Source organism: Mycetomoellerius zeteki, unplaced genomic scaffold (assembly GCF_001594055.1).
Source record: "Mycetomoellerius zeteki isolate Tzet28-1 unplaced genomic scaffold, Tzet1.0 scaffold98, whole genome shotgun sequence".
NCBI lineage: Eukaryota > Metazoa > Arthropoda > Insecta > Hymenoptera > Formicidae > Mycetomoellerius > Mycetomoellerius zeteki.
In genome coordinates, this window is record NW_017258021.1 from 1,599,397 (window position 1) to 1,619,452 (window position 20,056).

Sequence of the window (20,056 nt, forward strand, 5' to 3'; positions counted from 1 at the left end):
GACGTTACGGAATAAAGGGTTAAGTAGTTGTGGCGTCTGGGACGCGACATCAACGCGGCAGCCAGAGGAAGAGACTCGACTCGCAGCTGTATCGGCTTGCGGCCGGGCCCATTAGCGTGACGCGATGCATCGTCTACATAAATACCCACCGACGCTGCGGCCGGTACCACCGGTTGCCACTTTGCGGCAACGCGAGCGAGCGAGCGAGCGAAGAGACAAGCTAACAGACGCAACGCACGAACGACCGGGCGCAAGCGCTCTGACGTAACGTTATATCACTCTCGAGGCTTTATACATACTCTATCGAGAGGAGGTCTCCCTTCCCCCTACCCCAAGCGTGGCTCCATGTGGCGCCTGAGCAGCGCCGGTGGGGGTACAGCTCTCCTCTTATGCGAGACACCCTCGGTGGCGACGATGTCAAACTCAGTCGCGAGCCGAGTATCGTGTCGCTCGTGCGTGTATCGTATCGTGTCGTGTCGTGTCATCGTGCGTCTCCGTATTGCCGTTGTATTGCGCGCGCGATACGATAAGACAAAGGGCCGCGTTTATCTCGCGGCCTCTCTCGTACGTGAGAGAAAGAGAAAGCGAGAGTGAGAGATAGACCGAGCACACGCCAGGTTCGTCTCCACGATTCTCACCCCCACTCCTCTCTCTCTCTCTCTCTCTCTCTGCTCCCACTCTCTCTCTCTTTACCGTTGTCACCTTGCGATTCGCGTAGGTGGAAAAAGTAGTCGAGTGAATTTAATTCGCGCAGATAATGTTCTCTCTCGCGGATCCTTGATTTTCTCTCGTATGCATGCAACGCTCCACGATATCTCGTCGCCGCCGGCGGTGGTTCACAAGTATTCGAGTTTTTCGCGAAATACTCCGATATCAGGATGATTTAAACGCGCAAGCCGCGACGACGGATTCTCACGAAGCGTTCCCGGTCCTTTTCCAACCGGGAATATCGGAAGATTTGGTATACGTGCGTGAGCCAAAATCGATAACCCGTGGGGCAGACACACGAAACGTTCTGGCAGACGCGGCGCGACGCTACGCCACGAATCGCGACACTGTGCGAATTATACGTACACGTTTAACCCTTAATTAAATTTCTCTCCGCGAATTTTCACATCGAGGATGCCAAGAATGTAGTATGCCACCAGTGTCTTTATCTGTTCTTCTGCTTGTACTTCAAACTTTAAATAAAGATTGTTACCTTGCTTAAATCAAGACTGTTATACCTTGCTTTATATTTCAAGCGTTATTATAGCGTTAATATATCGAAATCAAGTATCCTATTGTGATTAATTTGAAATAATTTAAATATTCTAATCATTTTTTATATATATATAATTAATTTTATGTAAAGTCAGTGTATCAAAAACTTGACGTATACGAGTGAATTTAGAATTTAAGGGTTAAACGCGTATATTTTTTATTGACATTTTTGCCTTTCGGTTATTGTAAAATTATATATTTTCATAATAGGCGTAAATTATGAAGAGATATTTCGGGAAATTTGGTTTTCCCGAAAATATTCGACGGGTATCTCGACTTAACGGATCTCGCTGTAGACTACTATTTTTGCTTATGTTTGTATTTATTGTATTGGGTAATCGAGAATACACAATAAAACAGTATGTTCACGCATGATGAATTTTATCACTTTATAAATTGTTGAAAATATTGCCCGAAAATAAAGCCTTATATGAAAAAGTTTTATTTTACATTTTAGCTTATTTTTTCATGTAAAATCACCCCGGTTGCACTACTAATTTAAGAAACATCCTGTATATATCTGCACAGTAGAATGTAACGCTTTACAAATTTTGATTTCGCCGCGACGTGCTAAGTCTCGTTTTTTCGGGGTTCCATCATTGAAACAGCCACGTGTCCCTGATCGATGCAGGTTAACGAAGTTCGTACGTGCAACGATTATGTAGATCGTTAATCCGTTGGCGACGAGCTAGAAAAGTGACGGAAGCGGAAATATAAAACTGAGGGGAGATGTAGATGGGGAGGGATGACGGGAAGAGGGAGATGAAATGAGAGAGAGATAAAAGGAAAGCGTGTGATTTCCCAGGAATGCACACAACAATCGCGGATACCAGTCCACATAACTGAGGGAAAAGCATGCGGTGTGTACAGCGCACACAGAGAAATCTTAACCCGGGTGCAATCCCGATAGTACTGATGCATCCCGGCGCTTCGAGAATCGCCACCGATCGCGTTGTCTTAACATCGTGTCTCCATGTAGGTACATAATATAAGTACACAATACTCCCTGTACTCTGCGCGCGCATATGGATTTTCGAGAGGAGAATTTAAGTTTGCATTTTCATTACGACATTACCGTCTTGTGCGTTTCGTAACGAGGCGTTTAGCGAACAAAACAAACGTTTATACTTATATAAATAGCCACGTAGTTTTATTCGAAAGCTAGAACACGTATTTTTGCAACGAGCAAGATGCAAGGAATTTAAAATTTTACTATGAACTTTTGCTAAAACTACAGTCTGAAAAATATTTGTGTGGATTTAATACCATGCGGTGTATCTATATAATTTTCGCTGAATTGGTATTAATATTGACATCAACACGATGTAGATTTAAAACCTATGGGATTTAAATCCACACATATGAAGGTGTCGATGTAAACATCAGGGGTACAAATCCACACTAGGTTGGTGTTAATACTAACATCATTAATACCAACACGAGGAGGCTCATACAAACACCGCATAATATTATATCTATTTCGATTTTTTAAAGTGCATCGATTGGAATGTGTTTTCAATTAAGAGGATTGCGTTGTCTGTTGCAATCAAGACACGTCTTATTGGATTGGTACACAGTTTGGATAAATCGCGAGATATATGAAGACGGGATGATAGTTATTTCGAATCCAATCGGTGGTGCTTTGCCCGCCGAACCGGCGAAACAGACTGGACCAGATGTTGTCTAAATCCGTACCATCACGTCGACATGAACCTTTCTCCACGTCTCTCTCGTCTCTTTTGCTTCTCGGTACTACTGTGCAGAGCCATTTTCTATCCTTGCTACTACTAGCTGTCACCGTCAAGACCAAACATGCGAAGATTCCTTATCTTTCTGTCTAAAGTAAGGTGTATACCGGCGAAACTTTCCACTTTTCACATTTCAAGATTCAAGAAAGAAAGAAACAGACGAAGAAATTCTTTATGTTCAAGTTGTGATCAGTTTGTCCGAACATTTTTCTATTTTTTACTAAAAGTAGCAATTATTTACTAAAAGTTGCAATTTTTTACTAAAAGTAGAAGTTTTAGGCGCGATCGATTGGGCACGCATACGACGGTAAAGGGACAACTGCCATCACAAATTTGGATGGATTTATCGCGCTTCATCTCGTTGCTCGCTCGCTTCATTCGCGCGTACAGTCGCATGCGTGCGACGACGACGGACGGCGCGTGTATTTCTGGCGGAACGTCAAGTGGGATAAGAAGAGTATTCAAGAGTATTTCTCAAAGCGGTTGAGAGGTGCACATTGAGAGGGCTTCCTCGCAAAGGTCGAGTTTCGAGGGACTCGAAACGCGAATCGAATATCATTTACACGTTCTAAATTCCTAACGTTTTCCAAGGGAAAAGAAAACGTACAGTGAATTGCGATTACAGTTGTCGATGCAATTGATGTATGTGGACGTCGTTATTCTTGCTGAAGGGATTAATGCGCGAATGAATTTAAACATATCGAACTTTCGTTTCCTTTGCTTTCGCATCAGCCGAGAAGGTCATTTAATTTATGATTCTCGATGATTTGGAGAGTTTTTCCTTAGAGTGTTCTCTGAAATTTTATTTATTTACTTATTTAATGACGCGCGAAAGTCCGAGATTATATTTATTCAATGTCAATCGTGCGTGAATTTGCTTTCTTACGTACAAACTTTCATTTGCTGTTCCATCGTTTAAATGTTTATCTTTGTTAAAAGATGAATTTTTTCTTTTGATTTCTCGATTCTAAAGAGTAATAAATTGTGATTTCTTAAAGGTTTTTACTCTTCCGTCAATAATGATGGATTTTAAAGGCACGATTGATTTTTTAGTTAATAAATTTCTGGTTCATAAATTTAAATCTGTAAAAAATAAATAAAATTTAATTGTATGATAGTAAAAATTCGTTAAAGTTTCCACAAGTATATAAGATTTTTTTAAGGATTTTATCCAGTCTGGAACAATATAAAGACCCAGTCTGGAACAATATAAAGACGAAGAGTGAAAATTTCACATTGTCGACGAAGATTTGAAGATTTTCAGAATCTTATTTATATGTATATTTATACGCGAGAAAGACTAAATCCAATTTCGCGACGTCAATATGTTACTGAGGCAGTTTCAGTTGCGTTGTTGGGTTTACCGTTTCGGTTTTACCGCACATACTATAAAACCGTACGAATCGAATGTCCAAGTTTACGGTTTGTTATGCGGAACGACAAATCACTTCAGACATTGTCGTTGATAGGCGAAACGATTACGTTGAAATCCTGCAATAAATTGTACGCGTGACATGTTGGCAAAACCGCATTTATTTCTCATATCACTGCGTACGATTAATGTGTTTGTCTTTGTAATTGTCATCATATAAAAACCCTATATATTATCGAGTGGTGGAATTCTTTAATCTTTATCTTAATCTATTTTGTAAGACATTTATCGGCATCAGTGATATAAAATTGATTATACTTAACAAAATGTAATATTACATTTCCAGTTTTGGCGTAAAACTCCGTTTCGAGACCGAATAGTAATTGACGTGATTCAAAAGTGTAAAAATGATATATACACTGAGAAACTCATTTAGTTGAATTAATTTCTTGTTTGGAGTTGGGCAAACAAATCCTTGATTGACGCAATAAAATAATTTAGTTGAAGCAAAGCATTTAATTATTGTAACATTTTATTACTTGTTTCTGATAAACATTGACATCTGATAAAGTTGTTTATCAGAAACAAGTAAAATGTTGCAATAACCGAATATTTTGTTTCAACTAAATTATTTTATTGTATCAACCAAGGATTTATTGTTTGCTCAACTCCAAACAAGAAATTATTATACTGACAGAACGGTTTTATGTATAAAGTATAAATTTAGCTGTATATACACAGAGAAAAAGATTTTTTGAATTTAACAAATTTTATTGTATCCAAATAAATTTGTTATTTGGAATGGTCCAAACAAACCAATGTTTAAATCAATAAGTGCGATTGTTTGAATTACAATGCTACAATAAAGTTTCAATTTCGACGACTTGATACTAATTCTTGATTCCGGCAGGCGGCAAGAGATTTGTCGGTCTCCAGTTGAACACTAGTCGAGAGATGAAAACTGTGGTCATACATGATTATTTTGATGATTCAACAAAATTATCTTCACAGATCTGTATCTAATTAAATTTTCAGCGAAATTATTTTTTCCGTGTAGGCATAAGATTTTGCTTAACAAAGATAACAGAAAGTATCAATATTTATTTATTCTATTGTACGTGTGTTATTTGTCGCCATATATATTTCTAATTTTTAGGACATTTCACATTCTATGGGTTTTTAAAAATTATTTGGGTTTTTAAAATTATTTGGCAAAGGAAACTGGCACATTCCCAATCATGTCATTGTGCTAAAATAAAATATCCCACGTCATCAATTATACGTTTTTACGTCCGTTGCTAAACGTACGCTACGGTAATACGCGGTGGTTAGTTTCTTGCAGTTTTCAATGACGCGCGCGATGGAAGTTGTTGTCGGTTCGAAGACAAAAGCGACGCAAGAGAACGAGCCGGTGTCTGCCGACTGCAGGTGGATTCTTGAGTGAAAAAGTGGAAGCGCGAAAGGGGAGGAAAAAAGAAGAGAGCGGGAGTGAAACAGTCTTCGACTGCGTGGCTTTCTCATTATCGCGATTGTTCCGCAATGAGTACCGACAATGGCCGACACAACGACGATTTTTTTTCGTCGCTGGAAAGAGGAAAAGTCCCCTTCCCTCCTCCCCCGCGGCCTTTCCGTTCCTTTCGCTCGTCGGGTTACATCTCTCCGTCGTGATTGAACGTAACTGAAACGAGGTTATAGAGTGTCAATATTACATCATCGGTTCCTGTCTTGTTTTCCTACTTTGAAACGGAATTTCGTTGCCGCCTTGTCTTGACACCGAACAGAAAGATTCCGTGAACCGATGAAGCTGAAACCAGGTTTAAATTAAATTAACCTGCAAGGCAAGCCTGTGCTTTTTTATATTTTTGCAGATGAACTGTAAAAGAAGTATCGTTAGCAGAGCGACTTTTTTTTTCAAATCTGTCGAAATTATGCAGCACACGCGTGTACATCGGTCGAGAGGTTTGGCGCACATTCAAAAGTGCGGGTTCCAGTTGGACCTGGCATTTAAACGTCCAGATTTGTGCCAAATTTTTTTCTCCAGTAGTTCCTCGCGGTCACAGCTTTACGATACTACGCAGCGATAAATCTGTTCCAATTTCTTTATGCAACTGAAATGAGAACTCGAGAAACGTATTCATAAACGGAAAACTTAATCCGAGCGTGAATCACGGGAATATCAGGTGGTACCATTTACCGTCTGGAAGGATTTCGATAGAAGGGAGACGTGAATACGATCGATAGCTGGTGTCTTTTCTGATCATGTGCAAAATGTCGCTCGTTTAATAATTATTAGAATCCGATCGAAATTTCGATTTCGGTCAAAAATTAGGGTTTCAGTTTGATTTCGGTTTCGGCCGAAATTAAGAGAAAATTAAGAGATTTCGGTGGGTAAATCGAAACTGTACAAGTTACAACGCGCCGGTGAGCGTTCAAAAAACAACTGTTCGATTTTAATTATCAACTCATTGATTAAACTTAAGATAATTTAAATATAACTTTGATGTGATCTTAATAATAACTGTGATTTGATTTCTTTAAAAGTTGAGGATGCAATATTATTATATTATTATAGTTAAATATTTTAATAAAATCTTATTTTTTAAAGAGTACATAAATTTGTCACGATTTCTGAAAATTATACGATCTCTGTAAAATTAATCCAAAAATGTCGATTTTTATTCCGGCCGAAAAAATGTGACTCCGTTAGCTTCTCTCTCTCTCTCTCTCTTTTTTTTTTTTATTAAGATTTATCTGAGTTTTGGTTTCTGTTTTATTTTCGGCCGAAATTGAATGACAACCAAATATTCGTTTTCGGTTTCGGCCGAGTCAAAGTGTGGTTTCGGTCGGACTCTAATAATTATTATCCGCGTTTAGGCTTTTTGTCTTTGTCAAATTCCCTGTGTGGATTTCCGACCCTATTATTGGGTCACAGTACCATGCATATCAGTTTAATTTTAGAGCCTCTTCGGGGACAGAGGCTCGCTTATGTTTTTGAATTTGATATTAGTGGAATTCTACTCTTCAAAGTTTGTGTGTGTGTCAACACTCGATTTGACCTACAGTTTAACGCCGAATTCGAACGGCGAACACGAAAAATCGCGTATGCGGGGCAGATATCGGGGGTGGAATAAAACCCGGATCCACAGATCACGAATCAGTCGCACTCGGCGCCCTCGCGCGCGTTTAGGTTAAGAGCTACTATTTAATGCATGATACGACGACGTAGGTTGCTGAGATGGAAAATTTACGACATTCTTGGCTTTGTCAATTTCTTATTTATCTCTATTTACACATCTACTCGTGTAACCAACGTGTAACATTTCATAAGTTCAGTCTTCATTATTGCAAGCAATTACTTAGCGAGTATCACTTCGTATTTCACACTTTTCCTTCGAGAGTAAAGAAGATCGTCTAACGTTTGTCAAATTTATCGCTGTCGAATTCGTTACGAGGTCGATTAATTTCGTGAATTCTACGAGCGAATCGACGTCAAATAAGAAAAAGACTATCGGTATTTCGAATTTATAAAATTCACCGAGAGATCCGAGTCTTTTCGACGCATACATCGCGTTAATTACTAACGAGACAGTTAGAGGAGGAATTCCCGTGGCAATTCCTCGGTGAAGTTCTTTTTCCTCATTTATTTAAGCGTTTGTTAAATCGTTTTAATCGCTCACCTTTAACAGACTTCGGTTTAGCCAAGGGACCACGTTGAATTACAGACCGTGTAGTCCGCCGCTGTTCTATCGTCCGGTCTCCTTCTCGTCAAGTTATGTCCGTTTCGTTACAGCAACGAACGGTGTCGCGAAGACGACAGGTGGGACTCGGGAGAACGCGGCCGGCCAAGGAGACTAACCCAATTTGCGGAGATAAAACGGTAGGCGAAAGTACGCGCACCCGGGAAATCCATTAAAGTTCCTGCGGCTTTTCACATTTTCTAAAATTACGTATTACACGTAATTCTCGCGGTCTCTTGGTTAGCCTCGAAATTCACGCTCTTATACGAATTATATCTTATCTCAGATTTTATTTATAAATTATCATCAAATCTTCGTGAAAATTATGCATTCGTATACACATATTTAGATGCATTAACAGAAAGGATTGAAAAATTGCTGAAAAATTTTGCTAGATATAAATCTGAAAATAATTTTGGACCATCAAAATAATTATATTGGACGCTCAAGCTGATTAAGTTGCTAGAATGTCACTTTTTTGCAGCATTGCTCATCAATCATCATATTTGAGTTTCTTACATAATTATTTTGGTCCAACGAAATTATTTTCAGATCTGTAGCTAGTTAAAATTTTAGATATCTTTAGCAAAATCATTCTTTCCATGTATCTCTTTGATCTCCCAAATCGAAAGATTACGGGAAATTCCCTATTATTATTATACGGACAAAACGATTTTGCTAAAATATCTAAAAATTTAGTTAGATACAGACCTGAAAATAATTTGTTCGGTCATAAAAATAATTATGTAGCTTTTTACAGTATTGTCGTGCTTAAATGTTCTACATAATTATTTTAATTATCCGAGAATATTATTTTCAGATTTATATCTAACGAAATTTGTACTTCAATGAAATTGTTTTTTCATGCACTAAAACATAATAGTTTTAAAATAGTATTATTTAAGAGCACAATCAATACTAGAAGTATTATTTAATTAAAATAAATAATTAATTCGAGACATCTGACTTACTCTTAGATAATATTAGGTAATTTTTGTGAATTAATATTAGATACTTAAAAGTAGTTCAGATATCTCGAATTAATTACTTATTTTAATATTAAATGTTTATTAATTACTTGACGTAACATTAAAACTAGGAAATATACGTTACAACTGAGTAGAGATTAATATATTAGAAAAAAGACAGGGAAGGGAAGTTGAGAGGAAAGAGGAAGCTTGGGCGAGAGAGCGTGTCTCTTCGACCGCGAGCGACGTTTTAATCGAGCCAAGCGGTCCGTGGACCATGACCAATGAGAAACCGTGCCCATTCTGGTTCGCCCACGTGACGACGACGACGACCACAGCGATTCTGGCACGGTATCCGATCGTGCCGAACGTTTGTCGTTGACTTTCGCGATGCCTATGATGGATCGCCTCTACGGGATTACCGCAGCAGCACTTCATTCGTTCAAACAGCATGGAGATTAAATCCAAATATACTCGCCACGCCAATTTAGAGCAATGAGCGATCTAGCGAACTTCTCGAGACCCGCAAATGTCGATTTCCGTCGATGGATGGCGATAGAAATGCCATGATGGAAGTGACTGAAAGAGAGAATTTTTGAGACATATAAAAACTTTCAAATACGGATGTACTGATTTACGATGCATCGATGAAAATTTCATAAAGATTGTCTGATAGAAATCTCTCTTGCAGTTATAAATAAAATCTATTTTGCTGTCTGTTCGATAACGTATCGCGAGTGCTTTGCGTTTCATAGAAAAGAAAAACGATTGCAATGCAATCGTAAAATGGGTTCTAACGACGATCGTTATTTATAGCTAGCAGGAACGTGTGCGCGAAATTTTTTGAAAGATATTTACAATTGAACGTATAATTTTGTATGAAGCTGTAAAGATATCCACCGCGCGCGTATACGCATGAGTGTAACTTTTTCATTCTCTAAATTTCCATTGTTTTAAGTAAAATTGAGGTCTGTTCGCATTGTTTGTACTTTTTGCACTTAGCATCTTCGCTTTCTCTGGATGCCTTCCATTTAGTAACACAAATCGATACAAATGTTCTATCTTTCTTTGTTTTATGAGTAACAAAGACAAAACGATATTTGTGTTGACTTGTGTCACTAAATGGAGGACACTCTCTATCTTCAACGCCGGAATATATATTTATCTCCTTTTATTTAAGTGCAAAAGTTTTTGGAGATTTCAAGCAACGCTAACAGCAACACTTTTGGTAATGCATTTCTTGTAACGCCGTTACTGTAATAAGTCCATTTTACAATTACGTAAACGTTATTGTAAGAATTGACTAATTACAGTCGAATATGAGAAGAATATTCGACTGTAATTGATATCAATTCTTACAACTATACTTATGCGGTTATAAAATCGCATTAGCAGTTACTTTTTTTTTTGTGATAATGGCGTTACTTTTTTTCGTAACTGTAAGTGTACTTTTATCATTACTTTTTATATTTTGAATCTATTTATAATTTCCGTGTATTCAATCTTCAGTTTTTGACTAATAGTAATTTTCCTAATTTTGGTTTTAACATCCGAGTATAGGGTAACTCCGGCAAATACGCCGCGCTGGGATTTACGCCGCAGTCAGAAAAATAGAAGGAGTGGGGGTAATTTTCTCGTAACTACTCTGTTACATGCCTTTATGTTATATTAGTATTGTGTTATGATTTCAGCTTTTTACTGTTAATATTAACGAATTTATTGTGAGTTGAATCGATTTGTCACTGTAATAAGTAACGCCATCATAAGTTATAATTTACATAAAATGATTAATGTAGGATGTGTAAAAGACTTAGGGGTTATTTCGTGATACATACGTGTAGTGGAATAGTATAAAGCATGTTTGCATTATTTGTAAATTTTTCATGAGCCGTACATACCCCCTTTCCCCCTATGAGTAGCCATATATCCCACCCCTATGAGATATGCGGCAAAAATACAAGGTTTCAAAAAGTTTATTTTTCAATATGAAAAATAAATATTTCGGATTTCTAATATTTTTTTTATAGTAGTAGACAGTACAAAGTTTTTACTGATATAGTTCGTTTACTATAAACATAATAAATAATACTTAATAAATTCAGTTTTTGATAGGTGCGGCGTATATACCGGAGTTACCTTAAACTACAAAAAGCACTGCGACGCGAGATAATAAACTGTTAATAAATGATTCGTAAACTTTGTGATTTATAAGTCTTAGAAATCGATTGCGAAACCGTTGATTCTTATCGTTCAGTATGTTCGCACCGTGCCGCGCGTCCGTATTATTGCCCGTTGAAAAGTTACCGAAACTCGAGACACGCGAGATTACGAGAGAAACGGGCGCGTCGTCTGTATCCTGGCACCGATTCGATCGCATTCGTTCGCTTTATTGCTGCGGTATACTGCATAAAATGCCTGCGCCGCGCGCCGTGCAAATGGCAAAAGAGGATTTACGACTTCCTAGTCAAACCAGATAGAGAAAGTAGACGCGGTTCGCGCCGTGTTGGTCGACGAGCCGCGTACCGTCTTCCGTTTATAGTCGCGAACGACCTACTGTCTAATGGCTGTTCCATCTCTTGACGGCTGTACTGTTCTCGTCGATGTTGCAGTCTATCATGTCCTTTCGCAGCATCGATCACAATTGCAGTCTTGATAATCCTATTAAGTAAATGTCAGTTATCGGATATATATGACTTAATTATTGGACGAAATGATAACAATTTTAAATATTAAGCTTTTAATGATATGTACGACTTTAAATAAATTCGTTAATAAATTTTTATAAACAACGAATTTATTTAGAGTCGTGCATATCATTAAAAGCTTAAAATTTTTGTCATTTATGTCCAATAATTGATTTATGTCTATAACTAACTTTATCTTAATTTAAAAAACGCTATTCCATATTCCCTACTTTTGTCCTATATCTAAAAACTTTTTAGCGATACAGATCTGAAAATAACTCTGTCAAACCATCAAAATAATTATGCAGGACGTTTTCCATGTAGCAATATCATGTGAAAAACATAAACGATATATAAAGTATTATAAAAAATACCGAGAGCGCTTCTCTGTATTTTTTTATAATACTTTATATATCGTTTATGTTTTTCACATGATATTGCTACATGGAAAACATCCTGCATAATTATTTTAATGGTTTGACAGAGTTATTTTCAGATCTGTATCGCTAAAAAGTTTTTAGATATAGGACAAAAGTATGGAATATGGAATAGCGTTTTTTAAATTAACATTGCTCCGATATAAATGCATATGAAGACTTCAAATTTACACAGAACTCTTGAGGAATATGTCAGCTACATCTAATAAATGAAAATCACCAAAATTTAAGTAACCAATGTCAATATTAACAAAAAAGTAAAAAGTGTAAAAATGGGGGAGGATCTAAAAAATGGGATGCAATATGGAATACCGGTGAAATTTAGGTAATAGTAATAAATAACACAATAAATGAAGTGTTTTTTGTTTATTTATGTAAACCGATCAAGAAAAATAGTTCATATTTTTATTCTACAACACACAGAAAATATAATAGCATCATTGGACATGAACGTCATTACGTATGGACAATAAAAAATAAAATTAAATCTTGAATCATTAAATTACAATAAATATTAGCATCTAAAATAAGCATTATTCATCTAACTTACCTGATCATGAATAAGTTGCTAATATGGAACCTGTTCCATATTCTCAACCCTCGATGTATTCCATATTATCCTGCATGTCGTTATACGAGTATGACAAAGTCTTTCCGTAACAATAAACAAGTTAGAAATCATAATTTATCTGCAATATTGTTCGTGCAATATTATTAAAAGCGTTTATGTAATATAAACATTAACAAACTTACCTTCAGTTTGTGAGAACACACTTTTTAGAAAAAGCTGTCGAATCTCTTGACGCAACGAAAATAAATAAATGTTTATTGTGATGAAATGTTTTGTCGGACTGAGCTCATTGCTTGTTATGACACGTTTGGTACCAATTACAACAACTTTCAGCGATTGTCGCTAGATTGCCATGCTTCGTTTAGAAAATAAGCTACTATTCCATAGCAGCCTATTCCACATTCTCTGCTTTTACCCTATTCGTATATTCAACAAAACCGTCCTTTCTATATAAAATATCTTTTTTTAATTGGTGGGATCAAAATCACATAGTGGGCGTAAGTCACTTTTATGATTTCGAGAAAAAATATTTTTTTAATATATTTGTTTCATAAGCTACACCAATAAACTCAACTTGATATTTTTAAAAAGTGACTTACACCACTATGAGTTTCACCCGTCCATTTAATCAAAATTATATTTATCTTTATGAAATATTCTGAATTTATAATTTGCATTACAAACATTTATTACACTATCAGATGGATGCGCGAATACTATCTGATCAATTAATCATTACATTTTATTTTCACATTGATAACTTTTCAAAATCGAGAATGGTTTGTTCGTCCTCTATTGGCTATCAGGATTTCTGAGAATTAAATCAAAACTCATAATTAGCGAACGTGTTATTTTTGATAGATATTTTTATTATAAGCGTTAATAGCCGTAAACCGAAAACATGTTCGGATTATTTCGAATTGTTTATTAGCCGAAATATTTATGTCAGAATATTACGAGTAAAAGTCAGCGCTAATCTATCGATGCGATTAAATGTGACCGTCGATGTACCACAGTTAAAACTGACGCGATTGAATGATCTTCGATTTTTCGAAACGAACAGACGCTGGTGGCATTTTCATTATTCACGACACACCGACATGAACACCTGCATTAATTATAGCACTTTGATTTTGTCTATGTTGATTATTCCGTGCGGGCGATACGTTTCTCGCGTGTACATTCGCTATTCAATTTCGTCAGTTAGCAAAGTTTGCGCCTCAGAACTTCGGCGAGTGGCGAGTAGCTCCTCTGCAAGTTTGATAAACAAAGGATAATCAGTGTGGATAGAAATAATCATTGATGAGGAACGCTGGATTTTCACACGGTAGCGAAATAACGAAGATATCATAATTTCGAAAGCGTGAAAACGTTGGTATATTTTTATCTTCGTACAATAATTTGCAAGGAATAAATTTTTAAACCGTTTTCGAGAAAAGCGCGACGAATACGGACTTGGTGTTTTTCGCTCCCGTTGCCAATTATCTTCGAAATGCTGCTGTTGAAAATATTTCGACGGCGTTTTGGCGCAGTGCTGCAAACCGTTCTTTCCCGTCAGGCATTTTACAGAGATAATGACGTTGTCTCCCGCTAGCTGTCATTCGCGAGCCGACGGAATCGTGCCCCTTATCACCGCCGTACGAGCAGACAAATAATGGCGGCAGACAATAGCAGCGCTCGATAGACGACAATGGATTTTGTCGTATTCTCTAATCCGCGCCAGGACGCGCATCGTTCGCCTCAACGATACGTTTCTCCCTGCACTCGGCCATTCTCACTAATTAGCGAGAATTTGTTCTCCTTGTTCTTCGGTACGGTGCGCACCAAGAGTTCGCGAACTTTTGGTGAGCGTAACTTTTCTTATCGGTTTAAACTGAAGAAAATTTGAACTTGAATTTTTTCGAGTACTACTTAAAAATTTTAAGTACTTCTAGAGATCGTTAAATAAGAAATTGGACACTGTCCTGAAATGTTCTGAATATGATGGATCAAACGCTTAAGATAAAATTGGATAGATATCCATGCATCTCATTCCATCTTACGCATCTCATTCTGTCTTATGCATTTCACAATCAGTCTATCTCATTCTATCTTAACCCTAATCGGTATTCGCTTTGAATTTCCTTATTGGTATTCGTGAAATCCAATTAATTACTTTAAATTAATGTATGCTTTTAGCTTTGCTTAAAGTTAACGTAATTGAATGATTTTTTTTTCATTTTGAAAGTCAAATTCCGAGGAATAAGATTACGTGACTTAAAAATTATGTATTATAAGATTGTGAAAAACATTTGTTATAAACAATTTTCACAACGTAGTTGAAAAAAAAGTCTGGATATACTGATTAAGTCATCTTGAATATGGCGGATCAAGTGAACTAATCAAAATTTATTTAAACGGTCTAATCTCTTTGATGATTTCTAGATACTCCTAAATATCTTTAATTGATAATTTCTTCTACATTTATTCGTATCTTTTATTGCGATTTGACGTCTCGCGATAAATGTACACGTACACGAGAAATGTACGTTGTGTACAGTAATCTCTGCTAATCTTGCTAATCGAGAGTTAACCCTTGCTCCAGGAAATCATCCCGGAAAGCCTCAACGAGATTTCCGAGCGCCAGGGATGATCCCCTCGTTATTATACAGAGAGGGTGAAATAGACGGTCGAATAATTCCGTTATTACCGACATTGAGATCTACGACGCGTCAAGAATCGTTCGGCTGTTTGTTTTACGATTGTTGCAAATCGGAAATACAGCGTCGTGACGAACAATGAGACGCATACGACCGTACTAAAGTTCGGGATTTACACGTGTAACGAGCGAGCTCCCTGTGCCTGCATGAATGGTTAAAAATCAACGCGCAAAAGAGAGCAGAGCGCAAGGAACATGAGGAGAAAACGATGGAAGAAAGGGTGGGAAAGACAGTAAAGAGAGAGTAAAAGAGTTCGGGAGAATGGGAATCCATTAACGAGTGCCGTTTTCATACCTCTTCTATGCCGCTCTATATTCGCTCCTCGCCCGCCAACCCTCTTGCCACTCACCCTTAGCCAGCTGTATATCCTCCTCTATCCCTTTCTCCTTCTTGTTGCCTGAAAGAGCATTCACTGGTACAATAGATCGTTCATTACCGATACCAGGATCCGAAAAGCGGGAAGATAGTAAATGCGAGAAAAGGGGTAGTCGGACGAGGTGCGAGTTTCTAAGTATGCGTACGGGACTTAGTCGTGTGCGTATAATTCACTGCGCAAACACATCCATACGATATCCTGCATGTATACAGGAACGTGAGGAAGGCGGGCGTAAAAGAGACGGTTGGTACTTTTAAGGAAGATGGCCGAATCTCCATATTTTCTGAAAGCAATTTCACGGCTCACAACGACGAAATCGTGTCTGATAGTGATTTAAATTTGAAGTCGTTCTTCGCTTTTAACCGCTTCACTCGATAATTTTAATCGTATACATTATATGTACTTATGTATTCATTTAATATATGTATAGAGTATACAAAGTGTATTCAATTTAATTTGTTCACGCTGATCTCAGAAATTAAAGTGACGAAAAATAAAAAAAGTCTTTAATGAGATTACTTTGAGATGATTTTACCGTAATGGAATTATATTTATTTTCTACAAAATTTTAAGGGAGAAAATAGTGAAATTTTTCGAATGGAAATTTCCAACAGAAATAGCATTACACTCGATAGGATCCGAAAATATGAATCCAATGACCTATGGTATTTAAAGCTCTATCTTCGAAGTTACGATCGCAATAAATTTTTGAAAATGTAAAAATATGCTTATCGATTTCTCTCGATATTATAATAAAAGATTAAAATAACGTTATTTAGAAATTAAAAAATTTATAAGTTATTTCATATTTTATTCTGACACATTTTAATATAAAATATGAAATATTTCGTAAAGTATTCACATTCTGATCATACTTTTAATACATATTATATATATTATCAGGAGAAACCGATTTACGTAAGAAATTTATATAATTTTATTTAAAAAAATATATGATGACATAATTTATAAAAATTGGAGAAAAAAATTTTGTGTTATCGAATTCTATATAAAAAATAAGGAAAATATTTTGTTATATCTTTTGTCGTTTAAGGATTATTTTAAATGGCATTTCGAAATGACATGTATATTTAAACACACAGTATAGATGTACTAAATACATATTCTCGAGAGAGTAATTTTTTATTAAACAATGAATTAAAATGTTACACACGATATATTATATATAGTAGATTAAAATATATCTGTGATAAATAAAACATTTAATATATTTTCACTCTTTTATTTTAAGAAATTTATATTTCTGAATAATGGATTTTTATTATATTTTCTTTATGGTAGTTAAAAATGTTTCGTTAATTTTGACAATTTATAATTAATTCTTTCCAAAAATATTAAATTTTTGAAAATGAAGATTTTTAAGTCGTCTCGCAACTTTTTTTCAAATTCTCGAGTCATTTTAATCATTTAGTTTATTTTGTTCATGCCAGTGACGTGTTAGGATTGCGAAGAGGATTAGGAAGTGGAGCTAACGGACATTAGTCGCGACCATCGATGGCGGCCGCGAGTTTTCCTCCAAGCTTCTCGAACGTCGGTGTACTAGAGAATTGGTAAGTGTCTTTCCATCTTAATTGCTACTGAATTTGCCTCTACAAAAAATAAAAAGCTGAGATCTTGATTTGTCGTTATGTTATAAATCAATAGATTAGCTATTATTTATTCGTAACTAACTTCTTACAACATTGAGCTTTTCGAGAACTTTATAGTCATGTACTAAGAAGATTTAAATAATATAATTCTCTGACAATCTTGCGTTTCGCGGGTTTTCTCCGTGTTCAGATCCATTCTTGGAATTCCAAGAATGGATCTGAACACGGAGAAAACCCGCGAAACGCAAGATTGTCACATAGGTAACACCCGTGAAAGCCTCAAGAATATTAATATAATAATCTGTTGACGAATGATAAATTAGCGAAAATTCAAAAATCAATTATTTATTACTTTAATTTTCTGTTTAAATCTCCTTCAACTGCTTAGTGTTTAATAGAAAAAAGTTACTGTAAATAATAAATTTATATCAGACTATTAAGTTTATCTATTATTAAGTTTATCTATTTTGGGGCTGTAAAATTATTGCTTACTCGGCAATATTAATTTTATGTAGATATATCGTATACATATTTATATCTGAATATAACGCGACCATATCAAAGATATAATAATTGATTTTAATGCATGAGAACTCAGCTTTAATTGCAAATAGATTAGGCTTATGCTATGTCTGCATGTTAGTAATGTGTAAATTTATACTTCCTGTCTCAAGCTGTTTTACGATCAGTGTGTATACACAGATGCACGATATACATTCTAAGAAGATACATTCGTATATAATTGTAAGATTAAATCTTGATGATATCAAGACATCTGTTCAATCAGACGATTCAATCAGACAAATTAACGAAATTATTTCATTTGCATTTTTTTCACTATTGAATGTTTCCTTCATCGAATACAGTTAATAAATCACGAACTGTCTCTGTATGTAAAGTCAGTATTTGTTATCTGCAATATTTAACGAATTGTTTTTGAAAAATTGCTAAGAAACCTAATTGTAAGATTGATGCAAGACCATTAACATTATATTGTATATTGCACTATTTACTGCTCTACATTAAACATCTTTATGGCTGAAGTTAGGAATTGAAATGTTGCTGAAGCGGGATCTACTTGAATTCCACCGTGGAACAAATTCTGTAACTTACTTAATTATGCAGTTCTCGAACTTAAATCATGAAAAGTTCCTCTCATTTCTCATTAATTTCATCTTAATCTTAATCAAGAAGTCCGTTTTACGCACGTTAGTTGCAAATCATCCTATATACCCGAGCGAGTCGAGATCTCGGCATGATATTCGGACGTCGCTGGGTACAATAAAGTGGCTTAGACAATGCGGCATTGTTGTATACGCGTTTCAAGATATCTTGCACGGAAGGTCAGACGCCGTATTATCGTCCGCCCGTCATGGACGGAACGGGACGGTTGCAGAAGCGACGGTAAAAAGACGGCGGGATGAAAAGTAGGTTTCTTCTATTTTCCAGTTTTGATTAAAGTTCCTTTAGAAAGAGCGAACATAACGATTCTTCATGTACTCGCGCATATATATTATACATGTACAAAGCATACATAGCGGATGAAAATTATACGCTATACGCACGATTTTTCGTATCCCTTTCTCCTGACATTTCCGTCATGCTCCCGCGGCTCTCTAGCCGAAAGGGAAACAGGGAGGTCCGTGTATTTGCGATTAGGTGTTTCTCCTAGCACACCCTTTGTTCCTGATCTGCGAACCTTACTCGTCGAAGATCGAACAAGGAGAATAGTAATCAGAAAGACCTTTGTAGCGGAGTACGAATATTTTTTTAGAAAAACTGTGCCGACGTGTTGATTCGCTCGCGACATGAATTATTACACTGAGGGAAAAAATAGTCACTAAAATATTACTATAATTTATAGTCATTTTCGTGTTGCCAATTGTATATTTTTTTGTAGAATTATAATATAATTATTATTACAGCAGTAATAGGGGAGAGTAGGGAAATTGTTACATTTACAGGAAAAGTTAAATAAAGCTGGCGATTATTTACTAATTAATAAAAGTCTAAAAACGCTCCAGTCATTTAGATTTAAACTATATTCACATATTATCACTATAAACTATAATTTTAAACAAAAATTTCAATTGGGTATTGCCCCGCGTGACAACGAGTAATTCCGAACGGCAAGGAATTTATTTTTTTTAATTATAGTTTAAAATTATAAATTTTATATTGATAATATATGAATGTTATATATAAATTATTATTGTTGTTCGTAATCAAGGAGAGGAAATTCTTTGTAAGATACTATATGGCCAACCTAAGTATACTGAGTGTATACATCGACTGTAATGGTTTTTTTAGTATTTTTGTTATTCTAGAGATCATGGATTCTATATTATTCACTATTGCTAAACATCGTGAAAAGTATTAAGTTCATGTTTGGAAAATAGTTCTTTCTATATTCTTACATGTCAATAAACATATGTCAATATGTTAATAAACTTATATTTTATATATAATATTATTATAATTATAATACAGTCTGTTTCCAAATTAAATCGCAAAACTTCGGGAGCGTGTAGAGGAGTAAAAAACTAAGAAAAAAAGTCCTATAGACATATGCTCGTTTTTGCTCCGTTTCA

General features: G+C 35.8%; 1 protein-coding gene across 1 annotated transcript in view; it reads left to right on the top strand.

Moving 5' to 3' along the window:
* Positions 1 to 444: 444 nt before the first annotated feature.
* The window catches only part of msi (RNA-binding protein musashi), a 100,967-nt gene continuing 81,355 nt past the window's right edge, over positions 445 to 20,056 (top strand). The window contains exons 1-3 of the mRNA XM_018460819.1: positions 445 to 617; positions 2,069 to 2,238; positions 17,307 to 17,426. Coding sequence (XP_018316321.1) covers positions 17,371 to 17,426 — 56 coding nt within the window. The 5' untranslated portion in view covers positions 445 to 617; positions 2,069 to 2,238; positions 17,307 to 17,370. The remainder of the gene's footprint in view (positions 618 to 2,068; positions 2,239 to 17,306; positions 17,427 to 20,056) is intronic.